Source organism: Phocoena sinus, chromosome 5, assembly GCF_008692025.1.
Source record: "Phocoena sinus isolate mPhoSin1 chromosome 5, mPhoSin1.pri, whole genome shotgun sequence".
Classification (NCBI taxonomy): Eukaryota; Metazoa; Chordata; class Mammalia; order Artiodactyla; family Phocoenidae; genus Phocoena; species Phocoena sinus.
This window is the reverse complement of record NC_045767.1, coordinates 116,110,256-116,131,859: the sequence shown is the minus strand read 5'-3', so window position 1 is coordinate 116,131,859 and position 21,604 is coordinate 116,110,256. Positions and strand designations below refer to the sequence as shown.

The window sequence follows — 21,604 nt, the reverse complement described above, 5'->3', positions numbered from 1 at the left end:
GGGCACGAACCCGTGTCCCCTGCATCGGCAGGCGGACTCTCAACCACTGCGCCACCAGGGAAGCCCTTTTCTAGTAGAGATCTGAGCAACAAAAGAGAAATTGGGAAAAGCATTACCAGCACAAGAGTTTTCTTCGGTCTTCTTGATACTTCCTGTTGCTGAGGGTTTGTCCAAAGGGAAAAGATAAATGATCTGAGGAAGATGGATGTCAGCTGTCTCCTCATCCCTCTCACCTTTCACAGCATGCACAACAGTATGAGAACAGAAAAAATCTAAGTCTTGGGTTGCTATATCCTGAGTATTTGCTTGTTAAAGTAAACCTTGAATACTTCATCTCCCCTGATTCAGGCCCCTCTGTTTCCTCCATGGAAAAGCTGGTGAGAGTGTTTTAAGCTGATAACTGCGCTACATGTAAGATGTAGTCATGAATCACTGGAAGCGAACTGTTTTTAGAACCTGCCAGATTTATCATACTAAGGCACTTCTACACAGGGTGTTAAAACATGCTAATTAAGGAAACTGTTTATTTTGGTGCCTTTATTCGTCTGAATGTTTTTTGTATGGATCCTCTCATTTGAATTTTTTCATACAGTTCTGGGAAACAGAAGTCTTACTGATGCAGGGATTTTAAATGTTTAAGTACTTGCATATGGGAGAACATCTAGTATCACCTCTCTAGAGATCATTTTGTTTAAAATAGTCATGAGTTATTAAGCATTCTGATTGCTCCAGAGGTTAAGAAATAGAACCACTGGATCACTGAAGCCCAGAAACTCCTAAGACTTGTATCTCCCTTCAGGGATGATTTTCTGACGTTTTGTTCAGTGAGTGTAGTTTGTCTAACCCTGGCTGGCTGGATGGCTGCGTTGCAAATGTGTGTCACCAGTCACAAGGGGGGAGGGGGGTCACCGGACTGCTTGTTTACGTAAGTCAATAGCAGTGACTGTCATCTTCATATTTAAAGAAATGTACATGTTAATGCAAAACTCGAGTACAAAATGCAGCCCGTTTGGAGGAGAGTCGGTTGTTGCTGCTGATGAGATCATAGATAAAACCCACACCTCTTTCCAGACAGAAAGCTCCCCATGGAGATAAGCCTGCTTTCCAGAGGAGTCCCTCAGCCATGCCTGTCATCACTGTTCAGCATCTCCGTTTCACTTTACCTGTGCCTTGATTTGAAGTACGGTGAAAATGAATCCATAGCTTTCCAGAGTCATCTTTATGGAAATGATTTTGTTTTAGCCACTCATGTCAAAGACACCTGAAAACCAGAGATTAAAGCGGGCTGACCACATGCACTGAGAAACTACCAGTTAGTAAATGGTCTTCTTAAATATCCTGAAACCCAGGATACCTACCTAGATGCAATCTACAGATGCCGACTTTTCCTGAAAAGGTAATAATCAAAAGTCCAAAGGTGCACAAGGGAATAGTGAACCTACCTAAGTTGATACAGGAGTTTTGTCTTTGGGGCAAAAGCGTTGAAAAGGAATTTCATAAGTTAACTTTCTGCTCTTGAGTAGCTGATTTGTAGAAGTCCAGAGTAATCCCTTTGTGCTTTGTGCTTTGTTTTGTTCGGTTCTGTTGTGTTCTGTTTTGGTTTTTCCTGATTTCTGTAGTGCCTGCCTTTCTTACGTTTTTCTCTGCTCATAAGGACTCCACTAGGGGGCAGACGACAGAATGGAGAAGAAAGGAAACCTATTCAATGCATTGCATTTGCTATAATTTTATGCCCTGTGTTTGCTGCTCCTTCTGGATACCTTGGGGGAAGGTTTTTCTATTTAGTATCTTTCATTTAGTAGCATTTATATTATGCTTATTTCTATATTTAAGGTGTAAATGTGTTTTGTTTTGTTTTGTTTTGTTTTTGCGGTATGTGGGCCTCTCACTGTTGTGGCCTTTCCCATTGCGGAGCACAGGCTCCAGACGCGCAGGCTCAGCGGCCATGGCTCACAGGCCCAGCCGCTCCACGGCATGTGGGATCTTCCCGGACCGGGGCATGAACCTGTGTCCCCTGCATCAGCAAGCGGACTCTCAACCACTGCGCCACCAGGGAAGCCCTAAAGTGTAAATGTTTATTTAGTCTTACTGGTAATTTTTCAATTAATTCATTGTCACAGTATACTTCTTTTGCTTTCCTAGCAGGTTTCCATTTCCACCATCAAATCTCAAACCACGTAATTATTATTTATGGACGACTGTAACGGTGATCATTGTAAGGTTCATCTTATTCGTGAAGACTTTCGTTCATTCATTCACTCAGTCACCACTAGTTGGGTCCCTACTTTTGTCAAGCATTGTGTGTGTTAGGTTTTGAGAACAGAGCAGTGAAGAGAGAGTTCTAGGAGTCTGCGTATAAATAAATGGTTACTTACGGTTGCCCTCTAAGCCATTTGGTGAAAGGACTAAGCTGAGAGGAACCATAAGGGATTCTTTTTTTTTCTTTAAATTCTTTTTTCTTTTATAATTTTTTATGCAATTTTTAAAGGTTATACTTCATTTACAGTTATTACAAACTATTGGCTATATTCCCTGTATTATACAATACATCCTTGTAGCCTGTCTTACAGCCAATAGTTTGTACCTCCCACTCCCCCCCTATATTGCGCCCCCCAAGGAATTCTTGATAGCTACAGTGCTGAATAGTTTTTATTTCTGATTATTCTTTTCCAACTGCTCCTAAAGATTAGAAAGCCATATGGGGTTGGCGTGGGGACTTCAGTGCCATGTCTAGGAGGCTAGCTAAAGGTCTTGTGTTTTTTATTCTTTGTCTTTGCTCCACCAAGAATTAGATCTAGTTACCCAAAACTCATTGACCTCAGCCAGCCTAGGGTTACATAATCTTAATCTTTAAATGAAAATCTCATTACTTTGCCTTTTCATGGTCAATTACTCAACAAAATACAGCGCAGGTACTTTTGTTTTTATTTTTTTTTAAAGCTAGTCAAATTTTAACTAGAGATATTTTGTTTCTCCGTAACTTCTCCTCTGTTTTTGGACCAAACTATCCTTTGTTCATAGTAGATAATCTATAACTAGATTGCCTCATCTTTTAATTTTTAAGGTATAAACATTTAAATGGCCGAGAAGTCGAGATGTTTATTCTGAGAATGTCTTCAGGTTAACAATGCCTAACATAAGTTGAAGTATCAAAAGATCTTTTTTCCTGGAATAAATTCTTCATCTGTTAGATTTAATAAATTGGTCTATACAGTATGAGATGGCCATTATTGATAAACAAGGTGATAGCATTTCTTTGGAGAAGATATGTTTGTTTTCATCATTGTTTGCTTAGAGCATCAACTACATGCTGTAGCAAATTGGACAAGGCCCAGCAGGACATCATTTGAGTTATAATTAAATATCTTAATTGCTAGAGTGTATCTGGGATGCTGTGCTAAGAAAACCCATGGTAAATAAATGTCTTGTGTTTTTACAGTTGTTAAGTGTGTTTTCTTTATCGGGTTTCAGAAAGCATTCAGTGAGGGCTTCACCTTTATTTCCATAATTCTAGCATAATAAGCAAGACCTGGAAAAATTAATCAATACTAGTGAATATTAGTGAAATATTAATGAATTAAAATTTTATACCTGAGAATTTTAAGCTCCTGAAAGTTAGAAGTGTGGCTCAGGAAACCAAAAACACAGTCATCTTTATTTAAACAGTATACTTGAACAAAAATTAGATGAAAATATGGAAAAATATATACTTTTGATGGTGGTAGGATTATATATAATTCCCCCTAATTTTTCAGTTGAATTTCTTATTGCTCGTAGTTTATTACAAATAAATTTGTTAAGAAAATGCCCATACGACTGACACAATTTTATTTTGGAGAGTATTTCACTTGGATGTTGCATAAGCTCCAGAAATATAGATTCTACCACAGGACTTTAAGAGGCACAGACATTTGAAGTTTATAACATACTAGTACGGAGCTAAGTCTGTTGCTGTAGGTTTTTCTCTTATTTTTTTTAATAGCTGCTAAATTTTAAAGATTTAGTAGAATAAATTCAGAGGATAAAATCTAAACAAATTCTAACCAGAAATTAATATCAAAAAGTAATTTTACATAACTTAAGAGACCAAATAGACATGTTTTTCTGCACTAATAAAATACTCCTTTAACTCTTTCATAGTCTTAGTATACCACTTTCCCCCTCAGCAATCCCAGTTGATATGAGCATTGTGGGTTTTAGTTGGAATTTTCCCGTGTTTGATTTAGAATGATTTCACTTTTCAGGAACTGGACACGAATTAGAATTGTTGCCTTTGGGAATTCCCTGGTGGTCCAGTGGTTAGGACTCTGAGCTTTCACTGCCAAGGCAATGGGTTCGATCCCTGGTCAGGGAACAAAGATCCCAGAAGCTGCGTGGCGTGGCCAAAAAAAAAAAAAAAGAATTGCTGCCTTCAGCACGCCTATACTCGTGGATCAGTTGGGAGGCAGGGACTTTTACACATGTGTACATGTTCCATCTGACCTTCTGTGTCTATCTACTGCAGTAGCACCTACAGTCTTAGGAAGGGGGCAGGGACTGGATTGGAGAGTGGATATAAAGAGTGGAAAAATATAGGCCAGATCTCCCTTTTCAGAATTTTATGACGGTCTGATCCCACCACAAAGAATTGGGGGTTTGTGGTCATCTGAAGCCCTCTAATTAAATGGGGGAAGAGATACCATCTTTTTCTGCACATCCTCTCCCTTCCAGATCCACCCCACCTTCTCTCTAGTTAAATACTACCAATTATATATTTAAAGTAAAATAGTGAAATGTGAATTTCTGTGCCAAAGTGTGGGATGTCCCAATGACGTCTCTGAAAACCCAAAGCCAATCCCTGTGCTACAAACTCAAGGTTTATATTTAGAAAACAGTGTGGATCCTGTATTTTCAAAATGCCTGTAAACATGTTTGTGGGGCTATTTTTAGCTTTTATAGACTTTAGTGAACTTCCAAGTTGGCAAGTCAGACACAGTCAGTTGTTGTCTGTTACCTCGGATGCCAGCACTTTGTGAATGACTGACTGTCTCACAGGGTTTCTAATATGCTTAAAGCAGATGAGTGTATAAGTCGTGTCCACTGCATCTGGTATATCTATATATGTACTACTGTACATACTGTCCTTTTTTTTTTTTTTTTTTTTTTTAGCTTTTATGAGCTGTATAACTGGGATAACAGTTTTGTATGGAATTCAAGATGAATTGGGTCCTGCCAAATGGCACTGGCAGAAATAGCTGGTCCTTTTCTCTTTCCCCCAGCCCTTCTCCTCCAGTCCTCAAGCATTAAATCGTGCATTCACAAATCCTTCCAGTCGCTGTTATTTTCAGTCCATTGTATCTACTTCCTGTTGGTCAAAGGTCAGGAGGCTTGGGTGGTGTAGAGGGAGATGGAAAGTTGACAGGAAAAAGAAAGCTGGGCTCATTTTAGGGCCAACACATCATAGAATGGGCAAGATAGCACCGATTTGTTGAAAACAAAGAGAAGTAAATGATCAACAGTTTTTCTTGTACGATGAGATCATTATCTGGATGTTACATGAATGAAAAAGTGTTTTCCCCCAAAGAATCACGTCTTCAAAGGGTGACACTCCCCTCTGTGATTGGGGGTGGGGAGAACATCATTATCCGCACTTGGGCTAAGTCTTCCACATTCGCGTCAGAGGTCCTCTTGATTTCAGTATCTGTGGAGTAATTTTTGTATCATGTTCAGCTTTGTGCTTAGTTCTCCTCTCTGGGTGAGGTTATTCTTCCCTGCATCTTGAACTTAATGTGGTTTTTTGGGGTTTTTTTTTTTTTTGCGGTACGCGGGCCTCTCACTGTTGTGGCCTCTCCCGTTGCGGAGCACAGGCTCCGGACTCGCAGGCTCAGCGGCCATGGCTCACGGGCCCAGCCGCTCCACGGCATGTGGGATCTTCCCAGACCAGGGCACGAACCCGTGTTCCCTGCATCGGCAGGTGGACTCTCAACCACTGCGCCACCAGGGAAGCCTGAACTTAATGTGTGATCGATGTAGCCATTTACATTATTGCAGAAAGTTCTCTTGGACAGTACTGCTCTAAAACTGCAATTAGAATTTGTATCTGTGGTGGAAAATCTTGTGACTTTAAGATGTGATATCAATTTCCTACCACTTGAACAACAAAGTTTAAGTAACGTTCTCACATCTTCTTCACTTAAACATGTGCATTGACACTATACTTCATAGTACATGGCATTTTGTCTTTATTCTCCCTAATAACATTACATTCGGCCCTCAGAGACTGGGATGTCATTACACACACACACACACACACACACACACACACACACACACACACACACACCCCAATGTTGAATATATGAAGAGAGAATAATTATATATATAAATAAATATACTAACATAAATATGTAGACTTTCCAGAATACTGTAGGCACTGTCTGAAGCTGTAGTTTCTGAATTTTAGCATATTGGCATGGTTTCATATTGATTTGTTTCTTGATTAAGTTAGTTTCCCTTTTTGTTGGCTGAACCTTCTGGAGGAGGAGATTTGATAGGATTAATGGCCAAACTCCTAGCATTAAGAAGGCCCGCTGTTGGTTTGGCGTATCATCCATTTACGTGAAGACTAAGTTAGCGAAGGACAGAGACAGCATTTTCAGGGTCACCAGGAGACATTGATTCGTTCGTTCATTTGTTCAGGTAAGTTATCACACATGCCTTTTAAGGCGCCAAGCCCTTGCCTGCTACAAACTATGCTAAGCACTTAGATAGAGGAGGAATGGGACAAGATCTTGGGGAGGAAAGCAGCTGTACAGAGGACTGCTCGACGGTCAAGAGGAGAGTACTCAAATAGAAGTTTGCACAGGTGCTCTGAATACCCTGGAGCAGTCAGCTTTACCTGGTGCAGGTGACAGAGAGCCAGAGAAGGTAGAAAGGCAGGTGTTCCAGTTTTCCTTCACACCAGATTGCAGTTACTCCAAATGAAAAAGGTTAGTTCCTTGCCAAGCTCTCTCAACGTTTTGGAAATTTTTCAGACCATGGGGAAGGGGGATCTTAAAAAATGCCATTGAAAAGCATCTTTTACTGATTATGTCATACACCTTCATGGAGATGTATCTTAATTTATTTACTCAATTTCCTGCTGTCACCAACCTTCCTGGTTTGCTCAGGACTGAGGGGTGTCAGGACGTGGAACTTTGACTTCCAAAACAGGGACAGCCCTGGGAACACTGGGATGGTTGGTCACCCTATTGTTGGATATTTAGATCGTTTTCAAATATTTACTCATATAAACAGCACGGTGTTGAGTGTTTTGATGCCTATATATTTAGCTGCAGAATGCATTGTTTCTTTAGCTGAGATTTGTAGAGATGAAATGAATGGTTCAGTGACTTCTGGGCGTGTTTGGAGCTCACAGCCCTGCGTTGTACTTCTGCTGTTTTCAGACCATGGGGAAGGGGGATCTTAAAAAATGCCATTGAAAAGCATCTTTTACTGATTATGTCATACACCTTCATGGAGATGTATCTTAATTTATTTACTCAATTTCCTGCTGTCTTAGATTGCTAAGAGTCTGCCTGGACATTTGTGCCACCTCTGCCTCCACAGGTTCTTAGGGAGATATACAGACGACACGGCCAGGTACATACTTGCTGTGTCGCTAGCTGTGGCACCCATTCTAAATCTCTAGCTGGCCAGATTGCATATGACTCCAGCTACCTTTTGTCTAGGCTGGAGGCTGATTCCAAAAGTTCAGGTGGACTCCCTGACCCCACTTTCCTATGACCACACCCTGATATGAGCTCACTGACCCTTAGTGCATGTGGTGGCAGGAAAAGGGTGAGAACAGATGAAACCCAAGGCAGGTGGTCTTTCTTACCAGTACAGGTTCAGCTATACCATCACCCCAGACCTTCATTCCCAGACACACAGGGTATTGCAAGCTTATCTTGGATCCACTGCTAGCCAGGCTCCTGCCTCTCTTCAGACTCCTCCTGGTCAGGATAAGGAAGCCTTGAAAAGCCCCAGAGTTAGTGTGGAAATATGATGAGAGATGAACTAGTATTCACAGGTAAAAATATATTCAGCCTGCCCCACAGTGCTGTATTGAGAGTTAATGCCATGAGGTGACCTACCTTCCTGTGGAACTTTAGTAACTGATATGCCTGGTTGGGGTCCAAGGTCTCATATCAAACTGTTCTTTGTAGTAAGAAGTATTAAAGGGTAGTCCTATTTCGAGCATTCTTAACATGTGCCCCAGGGGTCATGTGAACCCCTGAAACTGTGCAATATTATGTATGCGCCTTTTTCTAAGAAAAGGTTCCATTGCTTTTATTAGATTCTCAAAGCGGTCTGTGACCCCAAAAGGTATAAAAAACTAGTTTGTGTATATTAAATACTGGGGAGTTTTCATCATTGCTTTTTTGTTTGTTCATTTGATGCAGGACTTAACACCAGAGCTTTGAGGTAGGCATCAGTTTAGCAATGATTTCAACAAGTAAATGATATGCACATTTACTTTCAACAAGTAAATGATATGATACGATTATTCATTAATAATTTAAAACTCCCTGAATTTTTTTCCCCAGCTACTGTAGTGTTTGAGTTAAATTTGATTTTTTGTTGTTGTTTTGCTATTGTGAAATTGGTTCAGGTCTAGCTAATTTGTTTTTGTCCGGGCAGCATATGTAAACTCCGATTTAAAAGGTTTGTGGCGCAGTTGTGAGCCTATATCTAGGCATTGTTCTGCATTATTTTTGGTGTATTCTTTTGTTTAGATTACTAAGCTAAAGTTAGCACAGATAACACTAGGCTAGAAAATGGTGACAATAGTTTGAAAACAGGAAATTTTAGGCTTGTGTGTGTTTGGAACAGATGATCATAATGACAGAGCCAGTGGAGTGGAAACTTCCACCGAGTGTGTTTTTTCCTTATTTTGCTCTATGAGAAAAGATGGTGCTTCCTGGAAAACAACTCAAGTATTTTAAAGTAAATGGTTTTCTTTTGTCCCTGCTTCATGGTTAATTTGTTTTTCTTTATTTTATTTACCCTGGTTGTATTATTATTATGGAAATTTAATATTTTTAATAGGTAAAGTAATTCCCAAAGTGCTTATTTTAGATAGTTAACTATCTAAGTATGTTAACCATTTACTGACATGGTTTTTAAAATAAAATTGTGAGAATATTATAACCACTGGACTTTGGTGGAAGAAATTTGTTTCTCTATTTTAAGTGTTCCTAACTTTACTTTTTTTTTCTTTTTAACCCTCTAAATTCCAGTCTTGAAAACAAAGTAGTTATACTTTGTCTAAGCTATTTCCTGACCAAGACTCTCTCCAGATGTATCCTGGAATTCTATATTTAAAAGAAAGGCTAAATTTATTCACTAATTGCAGAATAAGAAGAAGAGTATGCATTTCCATACAGAAATAAACTTTTCTGTGTGTGTACGTCATTCCTAGATTTTAAAATATTAATTAATAGACTTTGTTTTTCAGAGCATTTTTAACTATAAGCTTTTAAATCATTAATATTTTAAAAATTATAACAGGAGTAAATGGAAGCTCCTTGAAAAAAATCAGACTGCACAAAATCATATAAAATAAAAACATGAAACTGGTCTGACCCTCCCATCCCTATTCCTGGAATGACCACATTTAACGCTTCCGGTGTGTCTCCTTCCAGACCTGCTCTCTAAACATAGTTTACATGTACAAGCACACAATCATTTCAGACTAAATGAAATCATAAAGTTCTGTAACTCACTTTTAAAAAAAATTTAACAATTATCTTGTGGGCATTTTTCATATATAAGTGAGATCTAGCTCAGTTTTTAAAATGTTTTGCATCAACTTAACTATTGTATAGATAGCTCGTAATTTATTTAAATTTAACCATTACCCTGCTGATGAAGTTTAGATTAAAACCTATCTTATTAAAAACAGCATTTTCATTTTGTGAAACCCATGTCTTCAACCGTTAACGTTTTACAGATTTCTGAGATTCTACGTAAATTTTGAATTCACAGTCACGACCTTCTTTCCTTAAGTATCAGTCATGAAATACCTTTTAAGAGATTTCAGAATAAGAAAGTTCCACTCTACTTTCCCCCCCAGTTTCCTAGGATAATATAGGGTTAGTAAAATTAGTGGTGATGCTTCATGATGGAAAGGCACGTGGCTCAAGAATATAGCAAGTGCTGTTCTTCAGTTTATCGGGTCAAGGTAAACTCGAGGATTCAGCAACTAGAGAGACCTGAATGCAGTCATCAGAGGTCTTTCTGAACTGCTCGAACAGAATGGGCTTGGGACCCGTGTGCTGAGAGTTCAGAGAAGTTCAGAGAAGCCTTAACTCAGAGGAAGTTGAGGGAAGCTGCAAAGAAGAGGTTATTGAGCTGGCTCTTGAAGACTGAGTAGGATCATTGGGTGAGAGAGAGAGGATGCGTTAGACTCAAAACAAAACAACAAAATGCGCGCGTTGGCTGGAAAGGCCAGGCAGGTAAGTATGGTTTTGAAGAACCTTATATGGCAACCTGTAAAGGGAGTTTGGGCTACCCTAATAACAACTATGGGCTTCTTTTTTTCTTTCCCTGAGGTCTTTTCATTTAAGTTCACTCACTCTCCGCAATCATTGTGATGAACAGAAAACTTTAAAAGCACCCTGTAGAGGCTTTGAGGGCTTCACAATGGGTGAAGCGCTGTGGCAGATATAAAAACAATTTAAGGAATGGTCTCGGCTTTCAAAGAACTCGGGGAAAATAATTCACAAGCATTTGGAACATTTGGAGATGTACATAGTAAAATAACAGATGGTTCCAAACTGTCCATAGTCATGCAGAAGACTTTCCAGGGCAGTATCTGATAGGTGGTCAAGACTCCAGAGGGAAGGTGTGGCGAGGAAAAGGGAAAGTTTGGACAGAACCTTGGAGAATAGATTACGTTTCCAACAGTAGAAAGGAGTTCAAACATATTCGCCAATAGGATAAATATTGTCCACAAAGACAAGAAGGGAGAAGAGAAACTACCTTGGCAAGAGCAGAAGCCTTGAGAAGATAAGGAATTAGATAGATGAAAGCTTTAAAAGACCTCTATGTTTGTTTCTTTAATTCTATTTTAAGAAGCAACCTAATTCTGTCTATTGATTGGACCAGTGGTTCTCAAGTCTTGGTGGCACATAGAAATCACCTGGTGAGCATTTAAAACTACCTATGCTGGTGCTAGGGCTGATGCCCCACGCTCCAGTTTAGTTGGCCTGAGGTGAGGCCCCAGGCATCAATCTTTTTTTTTTTTAAGTAAATTTCTCTAGATATTTCTTACCTAGAGTTAGAGTTGAGAATCACAGGACCACCCTGACCTCTTCTCTTTGCCCATCCATTTATTGGCTATTTCTTCAATAATTAGCTCTTCCAGTTAGAAGTACAGGGAAGCGATTAGGGAGTCTTGGAAAGCATTGTACCAAGCCTTGTTACATCATTTATAGCAGAGAAAGCTCAGAAAACAAGTGTGTGCAGCATTCGCAATGTTTTTCTTTAAAACTGAGCCCGTTTGCCATTTAGGCAAATTAGACATATTTTGTAAGTTTGTTAATAATATTATTACAGGTCGTGGTTTGGGGCTAATCCGTATTGAAATTTTTTTCTTCCCACGAGGTAATGGGACTCCATCTGTACTTTCTTGCCAATGTGTACATACCCATAATCTGTAGGTATGTGATAAACCTGTATTAGAACCTTGCTTCCACGTGACAAGTCTGTCTTCAGTATGATGTATGCAGCTGGCTTAAATACAGAAATTATTTAAAAGAACAGTTTTCCTTTAAAATGAAGTATAAAAATTCCTCTCATATCTGTAGAGTTTTTAAAACAAACAAATTGATGGTTTATGCACCTCTACCTTGCCTGACAAATTCTTGTCAGCCAAATTGCAAATGGGCTGGGCAGATTGCAGTCATGTCAATATCCCCAGAATGCATAGAAAGTGTGAGAACTTCCATTTTTTTATCCATGGTTCCTTTGATTGGCATATTCAGCAGATGCTGACTGAGCACCTCCTTGGGACTAGGAGAAGAAAGATGAAAGGTGAAAAGACATGGCTCCAGCCCTCAAGATGCTCACTTGTAGGGATGTCAAACACGGTAACTGGGAACGAGGGGGAAATGGAGAGCTTGGAGGGGGCCACTTAGGGATGGTGCCCTGAAATCTGAGCTAAATCCAGGGGGTGGATTATGTGCCAAGGGGCAGCCTGTATCAGGGCCAGAGGCAGGACAGAAGCAGACTGTTAGGGGACCTGCAAGCATTTCCGATGTGGTTGGAAGGCAGAGAGGCAAGAAGTGAGGCTGGAGAGATAGGGAGAGGCTGGAAGAGCCCCGTGTGCCCTGCCAGAGAGTTTGGCAGGGAGAGAGTTTGGCAGGCAGTCACCAAACATAGGGAATGGGTAGATGGCAATGCAAATACTCCATTGGATATTGGATATTTAGTTTGGCAGTCTGATCTAAATGTATTTCCATTGGGATCCACGGACTCTCCGTGCTCTTCTCTTTTGATGTTAATACAGTAGCCAAAGTTAATCTTGAAACCCTGAGATGGAACACCTGTATCAGAGTATGGTGCTTTTAAAGCTGCTTCAAAATGCAGACCTGCTGGTGAAATCTTTTTACTGCATCATTTATTCAACTTCAGGTTGAAGTGACTATTGCATTGTAGGAAATGACAACAAAATAAATGTTTGCATAGTTCTTCTCAAGCACACCTGCTCATTTTCCAGTAGATAAAACGTTTTTTCACATGCATTTTGTTTAAAATTGCTTGGAGTGTTTTTGAGGGTTTCTAGAAAATGTGTCCTTTTTGTCTGGTACTGCTCTGTAGGATTGGTGAGGCAATGTACAGCTTTCTCTGGGGCTACCAAGGCAGCAAGGATAAAAATAGGGCAAACTTTAAGAATCCCAGATATTTTCAGATAACAAAGACTGATTTATGTGGACCCATTTTGTGCTCAGACAAAACATAGAGAAGCTTTTGTGCTGTGATTAGCAAGGGTGCTGATGTCAGTTCTCTTGTCGAGCATCAAGCTTTATTCTGTGGCTAAATTGTGCTTTGTACCCTAATCCAGAGAACCTTTGTATCTGCCTTATTAAAGTGTGTAGTTTATGTAATTGCTTTTGTTTTCCAGTTTAATCTGTGCCAGATTCAATGAGAGTGACTCATTTTGTGACTGAGACAAACATTCACATTTGGACCACATTAAAAATAAATAAATAAGTGGCAGGTGCTGCTTGGCTAAATTCTGTGTTTTCATGCTGTAATTTCCTGCTGCAAGGGTTCATCTCTTAGATGATGTCTTCTCGGCCTCTGTAATCGCTAGCCCAATCTGTCTAGTTCCCCGCAGTTCACTGCTGTTCATTTCTTGGCTATGTATTTTAGTTTCCAAGGGCCTATTATTACATTTTAACAGTATCATTTCGAGAGGGAAGCAAAGAAATGTTTGGGGGAGCCACAGTCAACTGGATGACAAAGAGTGACACATGAGCTGTAGCAAAGGGACATATTTCATTCTCTTCTCTTTTTTGTCATTTTCCCAAGGTGTTTTGTGTGTGTGTTTTGGTAAAGCTCAGTTATATTTATTTTATGATGTAAATGTTCAGTATTTTTCTCAAGTGGAAGAGGTTTTGAAAGCACACGCCTTTCTATTCAGGGTGGCCAATATATCTAATCTAATAGTCTCAAAAATTTTACAACTTCATAGTCTTAGGGGAATTCTATTTATTGTACAAATATTTCTAGTTATTCGGCCCTTGCTCTGCATTGAGTATGTAACGGCAAATAAAGCAGACATGGTCACTGTCTTCTTGGACTTTATGGTCTGCTTGGGGAGTTAGATACTAAATAAATAAATACAAAGAAAAACTGGATTGCAAATTACAAAAATCACTACATAGGTATGTGATGGGGTCCCTAACATTATGCCCTGCTCTACAACCGGTGGTGGTTGAGCTGAGGTTGGTCAGGGAAGGGAAGGCCTAAAGGTCAAAGCCTGCCTGGCAAAGAGAGGAAAGAACATCCCGGACTTAGGAAACAGCATGTGCAAAGTCCCTGAGGCAGGAGACAGTTTGGCATCCTATAAACCAGCGGTCCCCAACCTTTTCGGCACCAGGGACCGGTTTCGTGAAAGACAGTTTTTCCACGGAGTGGGTGGGGTGGAGGGGAGATGGGGTTTGTTCTGGTGGTGATGCGAGCAATGGGGAGGGGCAGATGAAGCTTCACTCACTGCCTGCCGCTCACCTCCTGCTGTGCGGCCCGGTTCCTAACAGGCCACGGGCCAATACCGGTCCGTGGACCAGGGGTTGGGGACCCCTGCTATAAACCATATGATTAGAAGGGAGAAGTGACAACTGGTGAAAACTTAAGAGAAAAAAAAAAAAAGACCGTATTTAAATGGTTAGAGATGAACTATATACAAGCACAGCAGTATGGCACTATTTAGTATAGGGACAGATAACCCTCCAAACAGTCCTGCAGCCCGAGAGCTTCTCTGAAGTGCAGTATAGAAATTGATGCCTGTAATACTTAGTCTGTAGTCATTGGGGAATGGATGAATAATGTTCAATGAATTATGTAGTAAGGCATTTTAGAAGGATTTCCATGAAAGACATTAAGGTTTTAAAAAGTCATTTATGTATTTAAAGACAGAACCTTCACTATCTGGAGAAATCACTTTTACAAAAAGATGTGATTCCTTGATGGCCCTGGATAAGTGACATAATACTCTGTTTTCCTTTCTCTTTACTTCTCTATTCCTTTTTTAAGCTTACTGTTTGATAGGGAGGTATCTGTGAAGGCATCCTTTTACTAAGAGATGATATTTATTTATTTTGAAATAAGTAGATGTCATATATTAACTAAATGGATTTTTTTTTTTTTTTTGCGGTATGTGGACCTCTCACTGTTGTGGCCTCTCCCGTTGCGGAGCACAGGCTCCGGACGCGCAGGCCCAGCCGCCATGGCTCACGGGCCCAGCCGCTCCGCGGCATGTGGGATCTTCCCGGACCGGGGCACGAACCCGTGTCCCCTGCATCGGCAGGCGGACTCTCAACCACTGCGCCACCAGGGAAGTCCATTAATCATTTTTTAAGTGTACAGTTCAGTAGCATTAAGTACTTTCACATTGTTGTGCAGCCATCACAGTCATTTATCTCCAGAACTTTTTCATCTTCTCAAACTGAAACTCTACCCATTAAACACTAACTCCCCATCCCCCTTCCCCCTAACGCCAGGCAACAACCATTTTGCTTTCTCTCCCTGTGAATTTGATTACCGTAGGTACCTCATATAAATAGAATCCTACAATTTTTGTCCCTTTGGCTTATTTCATTTACCATAACATCTCAAGGTTTATACAGATTGTAGCATGTGTCAGAATTTTCTTTTAAGGCTGAATAATATTTCATTGTATATATTTCATTTATCTCTTCATTCATCAATGGACACTTGGGTTGCTTCCACCTTTTGACCGTTGTGAATAATGCTGCTATGAACATGGGTGTACAGATACGTCTCTGAGAGACCCTGCTTTTCATACTTTTGAGTCAGATACCCACACTGGAAGTTTTTGAAGGACCGCCATCCCATTTTCCACAGTAGTTACACCATTTTACATTCGTACCAGCAATGCACAAAGGTTCCAGTTTCTTCATATCCTGGCTCACTCTTGTTATTTTCTGCCTTTTTGATAATAGCCATTCTAATGTGTATGAAGTGGTATCTCATGGTGCATTTCTCTACTGATAGTCGTGTTGAACATCTGTTCTTGTGCTTATTGGTCATTTGTATATCTTTCTTGGGGAGTCAAATTCTTCAAGTCCTTTGCCCATTTTTTAATTGGGTTGTATATTTTCATTGTCACTGAGTCGTAGGAGTTCTATATGTATTCTAGACATTAATTTCTTATCAGATATACGATTTGCAGATATTTCCTCCCATTCTGTGAGGTGCCTTTTGACTCTTTGAGCATGTTCTTCAAAAATATAAAAGTTTAAAATTTTGATGCAGTCCAGTTTCCCTGGCATTTCTTTTGTTTCCTGTGCTCTTACTGTCATAATCAAGACATCATTACCAAACCTAATATCATCAAGGTTTTCCGTATTTGTTTTTCTAAGAATTTTCTAGTTTTAGCTGTTACCTGTAGGTCTTTGATCCATTTTGAGTTAATTTTTATTTGATACGGTGAGAGTCTAACTTTATTCTTTTGCACTTGGATATCCAGTTTTCCCAGCACCATTTGCTTTTTATATTTAGTAAAAACTAAATCTTCCTTGGTTTGTTGACTTGATATTACCTATCAATGTAATAGCTTCTAATATCCATCGGTGTCTTCTAATGTTTTATCAGAAGATCTAATAGAAAACAATTAGTGTGTATACACACATTATTAAGTTAATTGAGGAAGCATCAGTAAACTTTGCTGGAGTGGTAGATTATTCTGTGGAAACAAAACATTGTCTGTGACTTTCTCTAGTCAATGCATTTATAAAATTGGTTTGACAAATGTGCATCTTGAAAAATTTCTCTCAAGTTAACACTGGATGGATATTTTTGTTTTGTTCCTAGGCATGGAAGAGGAGATGGTTTGTGTTACGCAGTGGCCGTTTAACTGGAGATCCAGATGTCTTGGAATATTACAAAAATGATCATGCCAAGAAGCCTATCCGTATTATTGATTTAAATTTATGTCAGCAAGTTGATGCTGGATTGACATTTAACAAAAAAGAGTTTGAAAACAGCTACATTTTTGATATCAACACCATTGACCGGATTTTCTACTTGGTAGCAGACAGTGAAGAGGAGATGAATAAGTGGGTTCGTTGTATTTGTGACATCTGTGGGTTTAATCCTACAGAAGAAGGTAAGTTCAAGATTTTGTGACTCAACCTGAGTTCTCCTTTATTACTACATTTTAAAAACCGTTGTAAAATTCTTTGTTATTTCAGTTACACAATATAATTTTTTTTTTATAATAGTAACAACATTTAGAAAAAGCAAACCTTTTAATCAGTTTAAGGAGAAATTTTTATAGATTTTAGAAAGAGAGACTACCATTGTGGGGCAGTGTCTAACTAATGTCCTGAAGAAGATGACAAGAAGGCATACTTATTTAAGAGCATTTCTTGGGTTCCAAGGTAAATATTAAGCTGAACCTTAACAGTGCTGATACTTGATATTTCAACCTGTTAAAATAACATTTTCATGCGGCTCAACTTAATTCTTCAGGAGTTTTTTTTAATTGAAGTATAGTTGCTGTACAGTATTATATGTTACAGGTGTACAATATAGTGATTCACAATTTTTAGAGGGTATGCTCCATTTATAGTTATTATAAAATATTGGCAATATTCCTTGTGTTGTATAGTATATCCTTATAGCTTGTTTTATACATGATAGTTTGTACCCCTTAATCCCCTACCTCTCTCGCCCCTCCTCCTTCCCTCTCCCCACTGGTAACCACTAATTTCATCTCTGTATGAAATTCTTTTTTGCTATACTCTTCTTTTTTGTTATACTCACTAGTTTGTTATACTCACTAGTTTGTTGTATTTTTTAGATTCCACATATAAGTGATATCATACAGTATTTTTCTTTGTCTGACTTATTTCACTTAGCATAACACGCTCCAGGTCTATCTATGTTGTTGCAAATGGCAAAATTACTTCTTTCTGATGGCTGAGTAGTATTCCACTGTGTGTGTGTGTGTGTGTGTGTGTGTGTGTGTGAGCGTGCGCGCACACACACATCTTCTTTATCCATTCATCTAATGATGGATACAGGAGTTATGTTTTAAACTATATTGGATTATGGGGTTATGAAATAGCCAAGGTGACTGTCAATACCTATGAAAAGCAAATGAGAATCAGTCACAAAACATGATGAAAAAGTAACAAACATATGAATTTACTTAACACAAAGGTCCTAAAAAAAAGCATGGAGGAGGAGGGGTCTCAAGTTTTGAAAAAGAGGTAGTGAAGAAAAGCTTCTTGGAGAAAGACCAATTGTGAACTGTAGGCTTTTGAAGAAAGTAGTGTTATATCTACATAAATGAAAGGAGGGATGCAGGACCTGCAGGCTTAGGGGCTAGGGAAGGGCCCAGAGATGGAGTAGACTCCTCCTTGGCTGGAGCAGAGGGCTATGAATGATAAAGGCAAGGGGAGACTTACTTGAGTATCTGAGATTTGAGTGCCTTTCCTGGGAGGAGCTGAGTGATTAAAGGCCTCAAGAAGAATTTTTTTTTAATAAATTTTTTTTTTATTTTCGGCTGCATTGGGTCTTCATTGCTGCACGCGAGCTTTACCTACTTGCGGCAAGCGGGGGCTACTCTTCGTTGCAGTGCACGGGCTTCTCATCGCGGTGGCTTCTCGTTGTGGAGCGTGGGCTCTAGGTGCACGGGCTTCAGTAGTTGTGGCACGCGGGCTCAGTAGTTAGGGTTCGCGGGTTCTAGAGTGCAGGGCTCAGTAGTTGTGGCGCACGGGCTTAGTTGCTCCGCAGCTTGTGGGATCGTCCCAGACCAGGGCTCGAACCTGTGTCCCCTGCATTGGCAAGCGGATTCTTAACCACTGCGCCACCAGGGAAGTCTCTCAAGAAGAATTTTACAAGTGGAATTCCTCTTTGGGTGCTTTTATATAGCTGTCATGACCTTTTATATTCCCTACTTCTGTACTTCTCTTCCTTTTTAAACAAACACTAAGAACCCACGGAGGGGACTCCAATACTAATTTAGGATTGCAGAGCCAAGAATCAGAAATAAAGGCGACCTTATTAAATAGGGTCTTTGACCCTGTTGTTTTCATGGTTATACTCACATTGACAAGCATGCATTTCCAAATATCTATATTTAGGAGTGCTGGAGATTCAGTGAGGGGTGGAAAAATTGTGTTAACAATCAACTTCAAGAGTTGGATTGAAGTGAAACAGTCATCATCTAATTAGCTCAGGTCAGCATGCTGTTTCCTCTTTGGCCAGGCAGCCCCCAGGAGAAGGAGGCTTCCAGGGCTGGGATTGGCCCAGTGGGCTGGGGGAAATCCCTTGCTGAGGAAATCTAGAATGCTCGAGGGAAAACAGCGCTGAGAAAGGGAAGGAGGCGTCTGATTTAGACCCGAGGCTAATGACCTAGAGCTCTTCAACAGAGTTCTACTGATTAAAAAGCCTCAAGCAATTGTTGCACATGTTTTTGTGAAGTTACTAAATATGTTCACATTTTAAGTGGGCCTGCTGGTATTACTTCTGACTCCAGTTAAACTTTCCCTTCTTGGTTGCCTACATGATCTGTGTTTGAGTACAGCAGAGCATTTTTCAGTTGAAGTCACAAACGAGATCGCTCTCTTTTTAATGGTTAACAGCCCCTCAGTAATGATAATGATTGGATTTAGACCTCACGTTCATTTCCTTGTATGATGGATTTTCAGCTAAAATAATTTAAGTGGTTGCATCATCTTTGTGTTGATGTTGTTCTTTTTGCCCGTTACCTTTTCAATTTAGAATTTGGGGGGATATAAATGCAGATTTCTGTCTCCATGGGTTGCCTGTACAGATTCAGCAGATCTGAAAGACTACAGTAGGTGTTCTTCTCTTTTTGTTTTCTTTATAATTGTCCGATTTAGCAAAGGATATAAGATGCCCCCTTAGTGCGTTCTCCAGTTAAGGAATGTGAAATTTTTGGAAGCACTTTTGGGGGTGGTTAGAGTTGAGAACCCCCAAAATAAGAATTTGTCCTGCTTGAGTGTCCCAGATTAGCTTTGCAAGTTTTAAGGCAAGGAGTCTGGTCCATCTGTCCACCTTAGAATGATCCTTACCATCTGGGAGCCAGTCAGCTCTGGGAAGTAGATAGGTTTTGTCTGCTTTAGAACATTAATTCAGTTATCTACCCAATTATTTGAGTTTGCCAGTACTCCACTAGGCTTTGGGCATTCATTCAACCGATACATATTAGGTGGCCAGTTAGGCAGACAGATGAGAGGTATTATAGACAGGAAACTGAGCATCTAGTGAGAGAAGAGTCATACCCAAAATAATTCAGTACAGTTGATAAGTGCAAGTTAGATGTGTACGTATGTACATATATGTGTTCACATTTTTTAATATAAATCATACTTTAACATATATTAAAGTGTTAATATATAACATTAAGATATAATTTTATATATTAAAGTATGATACTGTGGAAGTGTATAAATACAGTTTTTGCCCTCATAGAGTTTAAGTCAGTCTAGTAGGAGAGACAGGCAAATAATCTAGGAATTATAATACCAGTTGTTAGGTGCTCTGCTAAAAGAAAAAGCAAAGCATAGATAGCAGCTGATGGCATCTCAGGAGGATCAGGAAAAGCCTAGGTAGTTTTAAATGGCTCTGTGACTATAACTGATAATGTACTGAGAACTTTATTTTCGTCCTTAATGGAACATCTTCATTGGCATTAGTAGTCAGAATCAGTTACAATGCCTGTTTTCACTTCATAAACTTACTAGTATAGGAGGGGGAAAGTTTCAAAACTTGAAAGCCACCTTTCAGTGGCAAAACTCCCAAATTCTTATAAAACAGAAGTATATCTGCCCTGAGTGAAGCTCTCAATTTGTGAACCTGTAACCTTCGCAATATCCATAAAAGGGGAAGTTGTAAGAAAATTAATAATATGATTAATTAAATTTGATGTATATAAGCTGAGTTGGTTACCAAGAGGAGCTATGCTAATCACAGATCTTTTTTTTTTTTTTTGCGGTATGCGGGCCTCTCACTGTTGTGGCCTCTCCCGTTGCGGAGCACAGGCTCCGGACGCGCAGGCTCAGCGGCCATGGCTCACGGGCCCAGCCGCTCCGTGGCATGTGGGATCCTCCCGGACCGTGTCCCCTGCATTGGCAGGCGGACTCTCAACCACCAGGGAAGCCCCACAGATCATTTTTATCTGTTCATTAAAATAAGTCCCTAAGGACTTCAGTTTGCCGATACTTTTAAATTTAGTTCCTGATCTATATCTAAATTCAATTGTACGTATTTTTTCAATTCTATAATTTAGATGTTTTTACAAGTTCATCCTGGCCATCTCCCAAATAACCACAGTCAGAAATGTCTTACTAGACTGTGTTGGAGACTTGAGTTTCTTGGAATAAATCGGTGAAAGATGAGCAATCCTTCATTGTGTAGTATCAAGGAGCCACACAAATAGTTTTATTTTGCTCTATAATTTTGGTTTTTGAGGCATAGTAGCAAAACTGCAAAAAGCCCTTAAAAGCCAGCCATTGTATTTCCCTATTCATTTGTAGTAGCTGACTTTGCTAGATGCCTTCTTCAAAATTCCACATATTTAAAGTTTTGTATCAAATTCTAAACTGCAGAGAACTGCTGTTATCCTTTGTGATCACATTCATACAGTTTAATATGACAAGGGGAATATCAAAATGTCTTTGTTCTTCCATTAACTTTACTACCTGCTTTATATCCTCCTCTACTCACTGTACAATAGGGGCTTTTGTCTTTACCTAGATCTGTCCCCTGAGCCCTGTGTTCTTCCCTTTTCAGACAGCCGAATATGCTCCCACTCTTGGCGTAAAATTAATAACACAAAATGATTTTTCACTAAAACTCGTTT

General features: G+C 39.6%; 1 protein-coding gene across 6 annotated transcripts in view; it reads left to right on the top strand.

The window, feature by feature from the left end:
- GAB1 (GRB2 associated binding protein 1) overlaps nt 1-21,604 on the top strand; it is a 125,688-nt gene that overhangs the window by 68,048 nt on the left and 36,036 nt on the right. For all 6 annotated transcript variants that reach the window (XM_032633049.1, XM_032633050.1, XM_032633046.1 and 3 more), the window contains exon 2: nt 16,582-16,876. In XM_032633049.1, coding sequence (XP_032488940.1) covers nt 16,582-16,876 — 295 coding nt within the window. The remainder of the gene's footprint in view (nt 1-16,581; nt 16,877-21,604) is intronic.